Below are 14,297 nucleotides of genomic sequence, written 5' to 3'. Positions count from 1 at the left end.
GAGGAAATAAACAAACTTGAGTTCGTAACTTTTCAGTTTTAATAAGAATTTTACAGACTTGCAACACAAATAGGTCACATAAGTGTCGAAGATTAGTTTAGTTTTAGTAGAGGTTTTACAGCGCTCGCAACTGCATGAGGTCATATGAGTGTCAGAAGATTAGAAGTGTTACAAGAGAATAACAAATATAAAAAAGAAGAAGGGGAGATAAGGACGATAGATGTGTCATAGGAAAGAAGAAGCAAACCCCACCAGAGCCCCCGCCAACCACCTAATCGAAGATTAGGCATTAGGTATTACTAGGAGTTACTAGATGTTGAAGATTAGGTGTTACTAGAGAGTAACATACAAGGAAAAGAAAGAAGAGAGAGAAGGATAATAAATGTCTGATATAAGCAAATAAGGAGCAAACCACGCAAGATTCCCTGCTTACCACCCACAGTCAAAGATCGGGGGGGGGGAGGAGGAGAGTAGAAAGTGGTCATTTGTAAAGCTGATTGTCTTGAACAGGTGATCATCAGAGAAGGTTTGACCGTACTTACTTTTATAACACTTGACTTGAAAGGCACATCGGCAACGTTCAGGTGTATTGTGGGCAGATTTTTACCGTGGGCCATCACGCCGAGGAAAGGAAGAGGAATGGGCTTGTCTGGAGGAGCAGTCTGAAAGTTTTTTTAAAAAGACCAAATATTATTGTACCTGAAACTTCAAGTTTGATGGTTCACTTTGTTTTAGTAAGTGTTTTACAGCACTTGCAACACAATAAGGTCATATAAGAGCCGAAGATTAGAAGTGTTACAGGAGAGTAACAAACACAAAAAAGGAGGGGAGATGAAGCCGATAGAAGATTGACAGGAAATAAGGAGCAAACCACATCAGAGCACCCGCTAACCACCCACGATGGCTCAGTGTAATACAGTAATCTCCGCCTAAGATCCCGGTGCTCGGGAGCAAGAAAAGGCGGGATCTTAGGTGAACCGGGGTCTTAACCGACGAACCAGGGCAGAATTTATGGTGACCCATGCTAAGGCTCACAATAGGTACAATGGTCTCCCTCCACTCTAAAATGAACTGACATGACCGCTTGGTAGGTTTATGCGTATGGCGAGCAAAGAGTGGTTAACCTTGGTAAACTATCACTGCGCATAGTGGGATGAGGGGTGCCATTTTCACTTTTTATCCTATCATGAGTCTCAAGATCAACGCGTATCCAGTTGCCCCTCCCCCTTACTTGTTGAAAATTTATAGCTTTCCATCTCTGACAGAGTCCCCCCCCCCCCAATCGCCTTTGTCGTTACACACCATTACGTTGTGAACACACCAATTAAAATTAAGTCTGTCTCGCAAATTCGGGAGTACAGACAACTTCTGCAATGGTCAGGGAAGAGTTCCCAGTTCAATGTGATCCCGCCTGGAGCGACCGTGTGCCCACCCAGCGAGTGATGTAAGTTTGGGGGGAGAGCTCAGGTGTGAGCGCGATGCGTGGGGAAAACAAACGTGTCGGTCAGTTCACACCCCGGTGTGATCCGGTCTGGGGCAAACATTGTATCGCTTCATCGAGTTTTACAACCTGTATTGATCACATTCATGATAGCGGCTGATCTTTGACGCGACGGACAGTTTATTGATCTCAACTTTTCACTCTTGGTTGATTGGCTGTCCCGCCCGGGTTTTTGTTCCGCAAATTACGATCTGAAATGCGGGATCTTAGCCGAATGTAGACCTTCAGAGTGAATCAGAGCGGGATCTTAGGGGTGACTTTTGTATTGTAAAAATTCTGTTTTCTTAAAACAGCGGGATCGTAAGCGGTGGGATCTTAGGCGGAGACTACTGTATTTTGTATTGTTTAAGTAAAAAGAAGCACATTGACACATTTAGTGATGAGAAAAAGACAGACAGACAGAAACTTCAGCGGAAAAGTTGTAAAGAAGTAGGACCTTCCAGTAGCGCCCTCTAAGCACTCGAAATATTATCTTTCAATAGACTGATAGAAAATTGCAACAAAAAAGAACAGCAAGCCAACTTAAACATTTTATGTACTTAAAATGAAAAAATGAAAAATTTGAGAAAGAGCATGAAAATCTTTTATACCGTATTATTCCAGAAACAATGTTCAAATTTATCATTAAGCTGCTTAACTTTTTTCCAAGAAACATAAAACACGAAAAAATTCCATTGCAACCACAAAAAAGCTAGACAATTTTGAACAAAATTAATATTTGCCTAATACACTTCCTAGTGTAGACAGCTGATTAAATCAGCCCATAAGTTTCGTTCTGTAGTGTCGCTGTCAATTTAATCTGTCGAAAGCAGTAACTCTAGTTACTATTTTAGTTCTCTTATCCCATTTTTTAATATCAGAAAACATTTCAACTCCTTCAGAAATGAGCTTCACTTCTTATGAACATTGTACTTACAAAAGATGTATAGGTTTATGAAGGCCTCTACTTGCTTGGTTTGCCTGTTCTCAAGCCTTTTTCAACATAATATGGTGAAATCATAGAATTTCCCTGACATCACAGACTATTTGTTTGCAAAATTTAAAGGCTTAATCTTAACTCCTTATCTCTGGCAAGCCACTCCCAGAGGCTCGCGGTCAGAATCCCTATGCCGGTGAGCTGCTGGCAGTCGCTTAGGCACATTCCCTTACGACGACTTTGACATCACAATGCTTTTCGGCAGTAACCGAAAACAGGTCTCTTTTACTGGAAGTTCACTCATTAAAAGAAAAACTATCAAAATAGATTCATATGTTTTGAATTAATGACCAGTTTGTTGTTGTTGATGTTATCGATCCAGCAACAGCTGAGCTCTCGCCCTTTTGTCCAATGCCATGTAGTGATAAGTGCAGGTCTGCTGCAGGATGACCAGTTTAGTGACGTTTATGTCGCTTTTAGATTTCGTACCAAAAAAAAGGGCCCCGACATAGTGGGTTACCCCCCCTCAGAGATGAAGATACCAACATTCAAAAACAAAAACAAATATTACACACAAAGGAAATCGACAGAGACTACTTATATCAAACACGTAATTAAGTAACTCTTTAAAATCTCACCATAGGCAGAGTGTTGTCACGGATGTGTTGCCCACTTTTAATTCTAAGCATTTCAAGCAATCTGAAAAGAAACATTTATACTTAACATATACGTATGAAAATATATACTTGACATATACATAAGAACATACTTAACATATACATATGAACATATATACTTAACATATATACATACTCTAAGGTATCGAATAAAAGGGGGTGGACAAGTGGTCCAAAAGTTGGCACATTCAACCTCATACCCCTGTACTAGTAGGAAAAAATCTGTTGTATTTTTCCTTCAGTGAATAAAAGAACAAGAGATCATGAAATTTTAGTGATTTTAGTAAGTTACTGTGACAACTTTTCCCATTAAGGAACAAACCAGTTTCATTAAAAAATAGAAACCAACGTACAAAAGTCTTGAAATCACTTTTTCCAATTTTCATCTATGAAAAAATTTTGAGAGACAGGCGCAGTCCTTTTGCTGCTGTTTAAATCTTAGCATACCGAACGCTATTCCACATTTGTAGACAACAATTTAGTCATCCAATTTTTCAGCACCACAAACTTCCTTATAACTTATAACTCCACCCTTTTACAGAAAAAAGTCGCTCAAAAGCACAAAAAACCCAAAAAATTTGCTGTTTCCAAGGACACTTCAGCTTCGGAAGTCACCAAATTTTGACAGTCATGTTCTTGCTAATCTTACCTCTGCCATCAGGCTACCCTCACTTCCTTCAATCATAAAATCTCAACTTCTATTCAAGATAGAAAGGTTGTTTTTTTTTCACTTAAAGTAAGGCAAATGAACAAGTTTTAAGATTTTATACCAATAACTCCATGTACCCAAAATTGATGAGCGCCCGATTCCACTACGTTGTGACACATTTAGACATTCACATACTTTTGTATATCAGTAGGTACCGCAGACGGCCCGTTTTCAAGGCAGACACTGGCAGACAGCCTCGGCTGAAGCCAGATTTGGACAACTTCATCCAACTATTAGCTGGTTTTAATTTTTGTAAACACTAATAAAAATGATACCACTGTTTTCTGTGTCTTTCCTTCTCCGTGATAAACGAGAAACTGATACTTATGATTGCATATTTAGTTTTTAATTGACTAAAGTTTAACACTGGAAAACTCGGCCGTCTCGCAATTTTGCGCGCTTAGATTTGGGGGGTACTTGTTTTAAATTTCGATTTCTCAGTCGTGAATCATCGAATATTCTTGCAGTTTGAAACATAAAAATCTCGGATTTCAGGAGAATGTGTTATGTTTTTATTCCGAGCGGAAAGCATGAGTGGTACGATGTAAAGACGAAGAAAGTATTTTAAAATATGAAATTCGACATAAATTGGGCTATCCGTTGCAGGATCATATTCCTAGACATCTCTACCATCTAGTTTATGTGTTTAGAAAAGCCAAGACCACGAAGTAGAAATATTACTTTTTCTGAAGTGGGGTAACAACCACTTTCGGGAGATCGTCATTCTGCCATTGCGGCTGTTCCATCGCCCATTGCCACCCCCTCTGACTTGACCCAACCAGCAGACGATTATGATGGTTCAGTAAAAGGAACATTCGATAGATCTGTTCATGGCGTCAATTTATGTAAGTGTTATCATAATTTTCTTTTAGGATACTTATGAATATCGTGTTTTGAAAAATAAGACTAATCGGCCACCACTTGCCTTGTGAATGGATTGTTATTGTTTGGTGGGAATCACGCCGACCTACATTTCCACCACCTCATAGTGAATTAACTGCGATCTATACAAATGTATAGCTGGGGGCTCTCGTGGCCTAGAGGTTAAGGTGTTCGCCTCTCATTCAAAGGCCCCGGGTTCGAATCTGGGTAGTGACCAAAAAATTTTCTTCTCTAAATTTGTCTCCTTTCACCTCCTTTCCTACTCTCTAGCAATGTTCTGTCATCTGCTTTCATCTCCTCTTTCTGCCCCCACCCCTTCCCCTCCTTTGCCCCCTCCTCTGGGCTCCTGATTCTTTCTGCAGCCTTCCTACTGCTACTCATTGGCTTCTTCTTACTGCTGTCTTTCAGCGACACCCCTGATCTTCTGGTAGGAAAGATCTACACCTAGCCTTCTCGGACAAGGGCGAAAAATCCCGGAGGTCCCGTGTGCAAGTTGTGCACGTTAAAGATCCCTTGGTGGTCTAAAATCGATAAGAGTAGGCTTCGGTCGCCACCCGGGCAAAATTCAAAATTTCCTACCAACTGAAAAAGTTTAGTGTGTCCCGCGCGCTCATATGACCTTATGCAGTTGCGAGCGCCGTAAAACACTTACAAAAACAAACAAAACAAAATGTATAGCTTCGTGGTGGTATTTTTGCTGTCTTTTCAACTAAGAACACCTTATTTATTCTAAATGCATCGAAATCTAAGCATCTCTGGTCGACAAAGTGAAAGAATAAAGCCGTGAATAGTAGAACTGGGAGTTCTATTTATAGTAACATGTCATCACACACAACTAAACACTCGGAAAGGGGTTACCGGGTGTTAGTGTTACAGACGGAAATGTTCGTAGATCTATTGTTTGGCATTTAATTTGGTAACAAAAAAGGCTAGATCTACGTTCTTGATTGGTGGATATTCAATTATTGAATCAGCCAGCCTTTTTACGTATTCTTAGACTTGGTTAGACTTAGATGTCACCTGATAATTGGAGAAATGCACCCCCCCACTCACTATTTCTCTCTTACCCCTACTCTCATACCACTCTCTTTCGCTCATTTTGTCTGTCTTCGTCCCCCCACCCACTCTTTCTTCCATCCACTTACTGGACATACGATCATACATTGTATTTCCCCAGCCACTGGTTTCTTTCTCAGCTTAAATGATAAATAAATCTAGAACTAGATCTATGTTATTATGAACCACGGTAGAACAGTATGCTGATTTAATTCCAATTTTTAAACACCCTGAGCAGAAATCTTAATTTAATTTTCTCAACCAATATTGATGACTTTTTTCACATTATTGTCCATTTCTGAAATGTTTGGAAGGTTTTTACTTTCTATATACTAATTCACTATACAGAGCCTGAAAAGAGCTTTAATTTGATATATAATGCAGCCTTGTAGCACAATTTGTTGATTTTATATGAATTTTTTTTCCAGTCGGCAGACGTTATAATTTTCACTCAATAATGGCAGGTTTTTGGGCATTAGGGCCCTATTATGGAGTGTTATGAGAGGTTTTAGTAAACAATTTTCATTTAGCCTCGTAGAGCTTGCATTGAGCTTTAATTTGATGTATGTATGATTTAGCCCTGTAGCTTAATTTGTTCACTTGTTATGATGCTTTTGCCCGAGGATGTACCAGAATTCCCATAATTTTTTTCCAAGAGGCGTTTTTTGACCGAAGCCCATTTCAGAGGAGTCCAGAAAAGTTACTTATGATCAGAGAGGTCTGAAAAAAATTCAGCTAACTCTATGGTCTATGCGTGTATTTGTAATGATTGTGTGCTTTTCACTAATGGGGAGGTAGTTTTGACTAATTTGGAAGAGGTTGAAATAGGGTTCTGAGCTCTTAATGACAAATTTTGGCTTTTTTTCTTCAATTTTTGAAGGCCTATATCTTGGAAACCAGTCATTCTAACATGCTTTCATTTCAAGATATCAATATTTGTGTTGACAGCTCTGGGAAAAACAAAGTTTTCATTGATTTGATCATGCACTTTTAATTTTAGAACCCCTCAAACATGGGTGAAAGTCGCAGTTGAAAAGGTTTCGTTCAAAAATAAAACTTTGAAATACCATATCTCAATTGTTTATTAATGGATTTCTATCATTCTTTTTTTAATGTTCTTGTTTTATAGAGTAGATTTGAACCCCTAAGGTTTAAACATCAATATTGTTCAAAAAAATTTTCGCTTGTGGTACCTAATATCAGTAGGAGACTCACCTTTGCCCCTCAATTTGGCCAACATATTTGTCCTTGCTTAGCTTGATCTCAGCACTTTTCTCCTTTGTCTCTAGAGTCTCGACAAGGGGGTCTATGGAATTTCTAGAGAACAACAGATAAAAGAAAAAAAAAATTAACCAAAGAAAGAAAAAAAAAAAAACGAACGCAAAAAAAGGAGAAAAGGAGAAAGAACTTTGATCCTCATACAACAGCCTTGGGGAAAAAAATCTGTGCAGTTCTCAGAATGTAGAGATTTGGGAAAACAAAGAAACTAGAAGCCATAAGATTTTTTAAAACGTACATTGCAGCTACTTGAAAGGCTTGTATGGAAGTTGACAAAAAAGCTTGCTATCATTCAGAGGAAGAAAGACATGCCCCTTATCAAAATTATTATATTTGATTTTTACATATTTAAGATAGTAAAGGGTTATAATCAGTATAAAAAATAAGAAGTAGTGATAAAGTCATTCTTTATTGTATTTTTTTCTTCTATTAGAGGCAACCTACCTGTAACTCTCCACCCAAAAAAGCCCAGCTCTTTCACCATTCAGAACTTTTACAGCAGTTCACCATCCCCATGTCACTGCCGTTTAATTTTTCATGTAATGTAATGGCCCATAAACAACTGCCTAAAGAGCCTAAAACTATTTCTGACCTGTATCGTAGACGGACCCCTGGATCAAGGTGTGATATTGAGTCAGAAGACGGAGATCCCTCATCTGACGAATCACCGTATTTTAACCTTCGTCTTTCACTCTTGTCTAGGCTTGTTGAACTGGTTTGCCTGTGCAGGAAAACATTTATAATTGACAACAGAGTTTCTCACCACTTTTCTGGCTATGGAAAGGTTTTGTACTTGAAAAAACAATAGACTTTTAAATTTTAGAAATAATTAAATGAACATTTATCAGATAGCCAACGAACACTGTGCACTATTCAAAGAATACAGCCCTCGAAGAACAAAATTGTAAACTGAGTCAAAAAAGTTAATTCATTTTTAGACAATTACAACCAATATGAAGGTGGTTGTTTATAGTATATGACTTTTCACTACAAAGAAAGAAAAAAGGACCAGAAAATTTCTCGATTGCTTGCAATGCAATGAGTTCCCCTCCCTGACCTAACAGAGGCAAAATTTTAATGAATTCACAAGCGCCCTATTCTCTCTCTTTTGCAACCAACTTTTATATAACGTTTCAAGGGAAGAATGAATCAGTCTCTTCTTCTATTTCGGCATTCCCCCCAAGAATTCCTGAGAAGTCAATTAAAGCAAAAAGTTCTTTAAGAAACAGTGCAATAAATTTTGACATACATGATTGTCCAGGCCTATAAGAATATACAGTAAACAGACTTTCAAACAGCCACATCCCACTTATGTAGGTGCATATTTTTTAAATTTAACTTACCTGATGATCTTCTGCTTGGTCACTGACAAACGCAGAGAATTTTGTGTATAGGCATGACTGTTCTTTTAACTAATATTGCCAAAGTTGTCCTTAACGGGTGCAACATGCACATGGGACCCCCTTATAAAAAAAACCACATATCGCTGGTGTGTAACACCAAGGAGTATAAAACTGGACCAGTCCTTACAAAACAAATACTAGTACATGAACCTGGCAGCAAACAAAGTTCTGTTTGCACAAAAGAGTACAGTTCGTTTAGACAAGGGAGCCCAAACATAATGCTCAAAAACAGGATGTTAGCTAGGCCAAAAGACCACCTTTATAATAGTTTGACTAAGAAAGTGAAATATTTTTGTCATAGACATCATCCAAAAGTATATTGATACAGATGGTTGTGGTGACATTGAATTACTGGAGAAAAAAAAGTTAAAATGGCAGGTAAATTTTAAAAATAAATCTGAATAAAATGCCTGACGATGGACATTAGGAAATGATATATGGCTGCCAGGAAGGGAAGGACACTACATTCTCACAGAAAACAGGCACTGTCGGATTAATATTATCTGCATGGGCATAGAAGAGATTAAAGTCAAACCAGTAGTGGGGACAGGAAAAGAAGGAGGACGAGAGATTATTTAGTTACCTGTGTGGGTCCTCTCCCTCAGAACTCTGGTGGTGAGACACAGCTGCTGGATCGTGCGACTCATACATATCACTGGAAACCTGGACAGAGCTTCTGCGACTATCTGACTCCATGCTGGCGGTCGTCTGATGTGATGAGACTTTTGGTCTGGCCCCTATCCTCAGGGAGAGAGGTGAAGAATTTTTCACAGGAGAAGAAGAAAAAACTGCAGCTGTTCCTCTCTCCGGAGACGAGCTGTGAGGACTGTATGTGGGTGAGGCAGCCACAGGCAACTTTGCATTGCAGTTGATATCAACAGTAGCAGCGCCACGCCCAGACTTGTGTTCGGAAGAGATAGGTTTCACAGGAGAATGAGGACGCACTGGTGACGGAACTGGAACCTGGTCAGAGGTACCGATAAGGTCACCTTGATCCAGAAGAGTTTGTTTAGAACTGTCTGTCGAGATTTTCACTGGACTTTTCAAAGATTCAAAGTCTGATCCTGGGGATTTCTGTTTTTGCGTTTCAGCAAGTAGCTGCAGTAGAGCACCTCGACCACGTCCTAGAATCAGGGGTCTCTCCTTCTCCCTGCTGGGCTGTTTCACATCTGTGGGTGATGTCACGCCTGAACCAGGTAGATCTAATCTCCCAGAAGGTGAGACATTGTCAGACTCCGTCAATCTTCGACCACAAGGTGGAGACATCATCTCTTTCTCCAGATCACTTGAATATTGGCTTCTCTCCAAAGAATGTATGTCCTGTGTTTGTTCATTGTACTTCTCAGGTGAAGAATGCTTCATGACTTCCTCAGCTTGACTGAAGAAGGATTTGACATTTTCCTCCATTGCTAGGCTGCAAACCTCACTCTGTATCGTGTGTGACTGGCTGCTGGTTTCACTACTGTTCACGACCGGCAAGAGAGGTGGCATGTCATCTGATGGATCTGGAGGTTCCACTGTCTTAGAACTCAAAGCAGAAACAGAAGAAGAAAGAGGCAGATCCTGACGCTGGGGTGTTGACCTTTCAGACTGTATCTGATCTGTCGACTCACGCGCCAGTTTTGAATCATGTTTGCCTGATTCATCTGTCAAGAGAAATGGGAAAAAAGTTAAACCATGGTACCGGGGCTTGGGGGTGGGGGAGGAGGAGGAGAGGGAGGGCAAGGAGGAGGAGAGAGAAGATAAGAAAAGGAGGATGACAAGGAGGAGGAGGAGGAGAACGAGAAGGAGGAGGAGGAAGAAGAAGAGAAGAAGATGGGGAGGGGGAGTGAGGATTAAAAGAACATTGACACTATGTGTACCTATTCCTGGCCACTAGACCAGGGATAAACTAAGCCCTATCAAGAAAGGGCATCAACTAAATGTAGAACATACTTCAGACTTTACTGGAAGTTAAACAAAAAACAAATACAGTATAACATAAGTAAGGCAACCTCTCACAGTCCTTATGAATGGTGGTAATCGTAATAATATTCAGGTCCATGTGTAATTTGGAATCTGAAAAAAGTTGTCTCAACTGTCCAAAATCACTGAATCAACTAGAGATTACAACAAAAAAAAACTAGTGGTACCCAAACCACAGTTACTGTTCTTCACATCCCCACTAGGCAACATACATGATGGCATAAAAAGATGACAACTGTATAAAATAATCACAAAATAAACATTTCAACAGGAAACACAAAAACTTGTACTACACATGCAAGAAACAAAGTGTCTCGATCTAAATTTTCAGTTAGTAGAAAATTGTGACATCACTCGTTCTTTTCCTGGGGCCTTCAATTGAAAAACATCATAGTCCAAATTCTATTCACTGCAGGTTTGAAAGAGCTAGCAACATCACTAATAAACCTATCAGTATTTAGGGAGAAGCAAGTAGCTGACATTTGTTGTAAAATGTGCTGTGAGTTAACAGGAGGTGTCTACCATATGAAGGTTAACTATAGGATGAAAGAAAGGTTGTATGAAGGGCAAATATAGGATGAAAGAAAGGTTAATGTATCCAAAAAGTCAACACAACAGAAAATGGTTGCTATGTTCATTTCACTGTCACTGTTTTCATACACAAGAACAGTGGGTGGTCGGCGGGTGCTCTGGTGTAATTTGCTCCTTTTTGCCTATCAAATATATCTATTGTCTATATTGCTCCTCCTTTTTTTTATGTTACTCTGGTAACACCTCTGATCTTCAGTACTTATGTGACCAAATGTATTTTAAGTGCCATAAAAAATCATACTAAAACCAAAACACTATAAACAGAACAAGAGGGCACATAAACTGCAACATAAACCTTTCTTGCAATGTCACATTTACATGAAAAAATGAGGTCATAACACTGATGATATTCTATTCCAAACAAATAGAAGCAAATCAGCATAATGATGGTTGTGCAGTAAAAACAAAAACCCACAGAAACAAAAGAGGCCCAGTGAAAATGTCCAACAATAAAAGCTAAACTGAAGGGTTGTGACCAGCTATTCAACTCAATATTAGGTGTTCTAAAAGTTCCTTTCTCTGTTAAAATGTCTCAATTTAACAGAAAACGGACATTGAATTGGAAGTCAGAAGCAGATAAGACATCTATTCATCTGCATCATTCAACATAAATGAGCAGCAAGAGACAGCATTCTAATCACCAATCAATCACCAATATGCTTTGTGTTTACATGAATAGCGTCTAGACAGAGAAGTGCTTAGCACTATATCAGGAAATGTGTATATTCGTCTGCAGCTAGACCACAATGCTGAAAAATAAACATGATTTACATTGAAAAAGCTAAAACAATAAAAATGTTTTGTAAATTATTGCAACTGTGTGGGTTAAAAATCATTTCCTGAAGAGTGTTAGTATCTCACATGTTGGCTCAATGCTGACTGCGTACTCCTCTTCCATCAACTTTTCATTGAAGCAAACAAGACCAGAGCCGGTTTGAAAGTATAAACGAAGATACAAAATATTCTCAGAGTCTTCATCCATAATTCCAGCCTGGCACTCAGGGTTTTCTGAAAATAAATAAAAGACTACTTTAAAACCAGAAACAAATAAATGAATGAATAGTGATTCAGAAATAAATTCTTTCTCAGTGTAGGTATTTTCCCAACTCTTATCGAAGCAGTACATCTCTGTATGTGCTGGTGACTGCAGGATGCACATGGCAGGCCTTACTTTTAAAAAATCACTTTTTATTTTTCAGTTTATCATACTTTTCCCCTGCACTAAAGGAAAATTACTATGTCAATGCGTATCTCATCAATTCAAACAAATAATAAATAAAACTATTTCGATGTCCTATAGGGTGAGCATTGTATGTCTTAGGTAACATTGATATTTGTCAACAAAATTCACCCTTACAGCCTCAGGCTATTTTTAACCCTCACTCTCTCTGGCCCAGGTAATTCTGGAGCCCATGACTCCTCGGGCCTCACCTATACTGCTTGTGACTGCAATTTGTCAGACATTAAACAAATTTTTATTCTGCTTTTCTTTTAACTTTTAAAAGACAATGCGTAGAATATTTTTCAGAGACAACTGGATATATTCAAAGCTGCCACTCAGGAATTTCAAAACAGGAGGAAATTCATGTGAAGGCATACGCGCGCACCCTGAAGGCCGGAGTAAAACCAGTGAAATCCAAACGCATGCTCTTGGAACTTCTATGTTTTTGAAAGGGAAAAGTGTCATCCAGACTCAATGACAAATCAGTGCGCTATCATCCCGATGCTCGACCGACATTGTCGCTCCACAATAAAAAACATGAAACTTCAGCGCCAGGCACAAAACGGAAGTAGGAAGCCAAATGCGGACATACCCAGGCCATGTTTTCATCTCATTCCCATTTGGTACTTTCCGCGAGTAAAAAAAAGCATCGTAATTTGCTACTGAGAGTGGTCCAGTGGAGGAAGGAGGAAAGTAGCGAAAGAAAGCAGGAAAAGCTAAATGAAGTGGAGGTAGTGGAGTTTTCGCTATTTAGCAGAAAAGTGGGAGCTATGATATTACAGTACAAACAGGCAACAGGGCGTGAGGTGGCCAGCATGGTGTGAGGAAAATATACGTGACTGGGCCCTGAGGGGAAATGAAAACTTGTAGGGGAACTATACCCCTCCAGACACAGTCACCACAAAAGTAATGGACATCCGAAGGCTCACCATTGGCCCATTTTCTCATCATAAGTACTGCGGAGGGATCCCATTTTAGACATGGCCTGCAACACAAAAAATACATATTTACTAATTATTATTACAACAGAAACTAAATTCAAAATTGTGATGTAATCTTAAGTAGAGAGATATCCCCATCGTAAATACATTTCACTAAGTGGACAAGTTTTCCGAAAAAAAAGAAAAAGATCTTAAGACAAAAATCGAACTGGTTTGCACAGAAATATAAAGTAACAAAAGGCAAGTTTCTTGCACAATAAGTTTGACATAAGGAAACTTCCATTTTATATAGTCAAGAAATTAAGAACTCACAATCATAAAAAGGTATCTTTTTTATAAGAATTATTGTCTCTCCTTTTCAAACACTATGGAGACTGGTGACAATACAAGAAATAACTGATGTCTTTGATTTTCAAGAAAATCCCTTGAAGAACAAATACCACAAGCAGGAAATCATAACTGTGTGCTCTCAAGAGCAAAACATTCATGGAGGCGGACTCAGTAGCTCAACAAGCTTGGTGTTCTCATGTCAGTCTGGAGGTCTGGACTTCAATCCTTGCCAGTGTCCAATTTTTCTCATGTTTCCTATCCAGGGCCGCTCATCTCAGTTACGGACAAAAAGTTATGGAGTGCCATGTTAAAGTTCCACATGTTAAAGAACCTTTGGAGGTTCTAAAATCGAAAAGAGTAGGCTCTTTAGACCACCGCATTGGCAAAACTCAAAATTAATTCCTTCCCAAGGGAGGAAGGGGAGCGAAAAGGAGGAAGACAAGGAAGAGCAGAAGAAGCGGGGAGGTGGAATATGAGGAGACGGAAGAGGAGAAGGAACATTCACATTATATACCTGTTCCTGGCCACCAGACCAGAGTCAGCTTCTGAGACAATCATAGACAAAGGCTGGACACCCCACAGAGAACACCGCCGGACCTGAGCTGGGAACTCTTTGAATTTGGACGGCAACCATTGCACCCTGGTGACAAAATACATCAATCAGAAGATAAAAAAGTATTAAAAAGTGTAAGTATATGGGTTTCACTCAAGCCGTATCAATGTTATAAGGTTATTTAACTCTCAGCAGTTCTTGGTATTTTGACCATTTTCGCCTTCACGGCACCCATGGTTAGTATGATTTACCATAGAATATAAAATACCACAG

The 14,297-nt window shown here is 39.2% G+C and overlaps 1 protein-coding gene across 1 annotated transcript in view; it reads right to left on the bottom strand.

The window, feature by feature from the left end:
- LOC101851955 overlaps positions 1–14,297 on the bottom strand; it is a gene marked incomplete in the record, with an annotated part of 60,061 nt that overhangs the window by 35,576 nt on the left and 10,188 nt on the right. Inside the window, 8 exon segments of the mRNA XM_035970230.1 lie at positions 543–662; positions 3,056–3,116; positions 6,957–7,058; positions 7,612–7,740; positions 9,006–10,068; positions 11,840–11,986; positions 13,130–13,185; positions 13,986–14,111. Of these exon segments, the coding sequence (XP_035826123.1) occupies positions 543–662; positions 3,056–3,116; positions 6,957–7,058; positions 7,612–7,740; positions 9,006–10,068; positions 11,840–11,986; positions 13,130–13,185; positions 13,986–14,111 (1,804 nt within the window).

Source organism: Aplysia californica, unplaced genomic scaffold (assembly GCF_000002075.1).
Source record: "Aplysia californica isolate F4 #8 unplaced genomic scaffold, AplCal3.0 scaffold00239, whole genome shotgun sequence".
Classification (NCBI taxonomy): domain Eukaryota; kingdom Metazoa; phylum Mollusca; class Gastropoda; order Aplysiida; family Aplysiidae; genus Aplysia; species Aplysia californica.
This window is presented reverse-complemented; position numbering and strand designations above follow the sequence as displayed.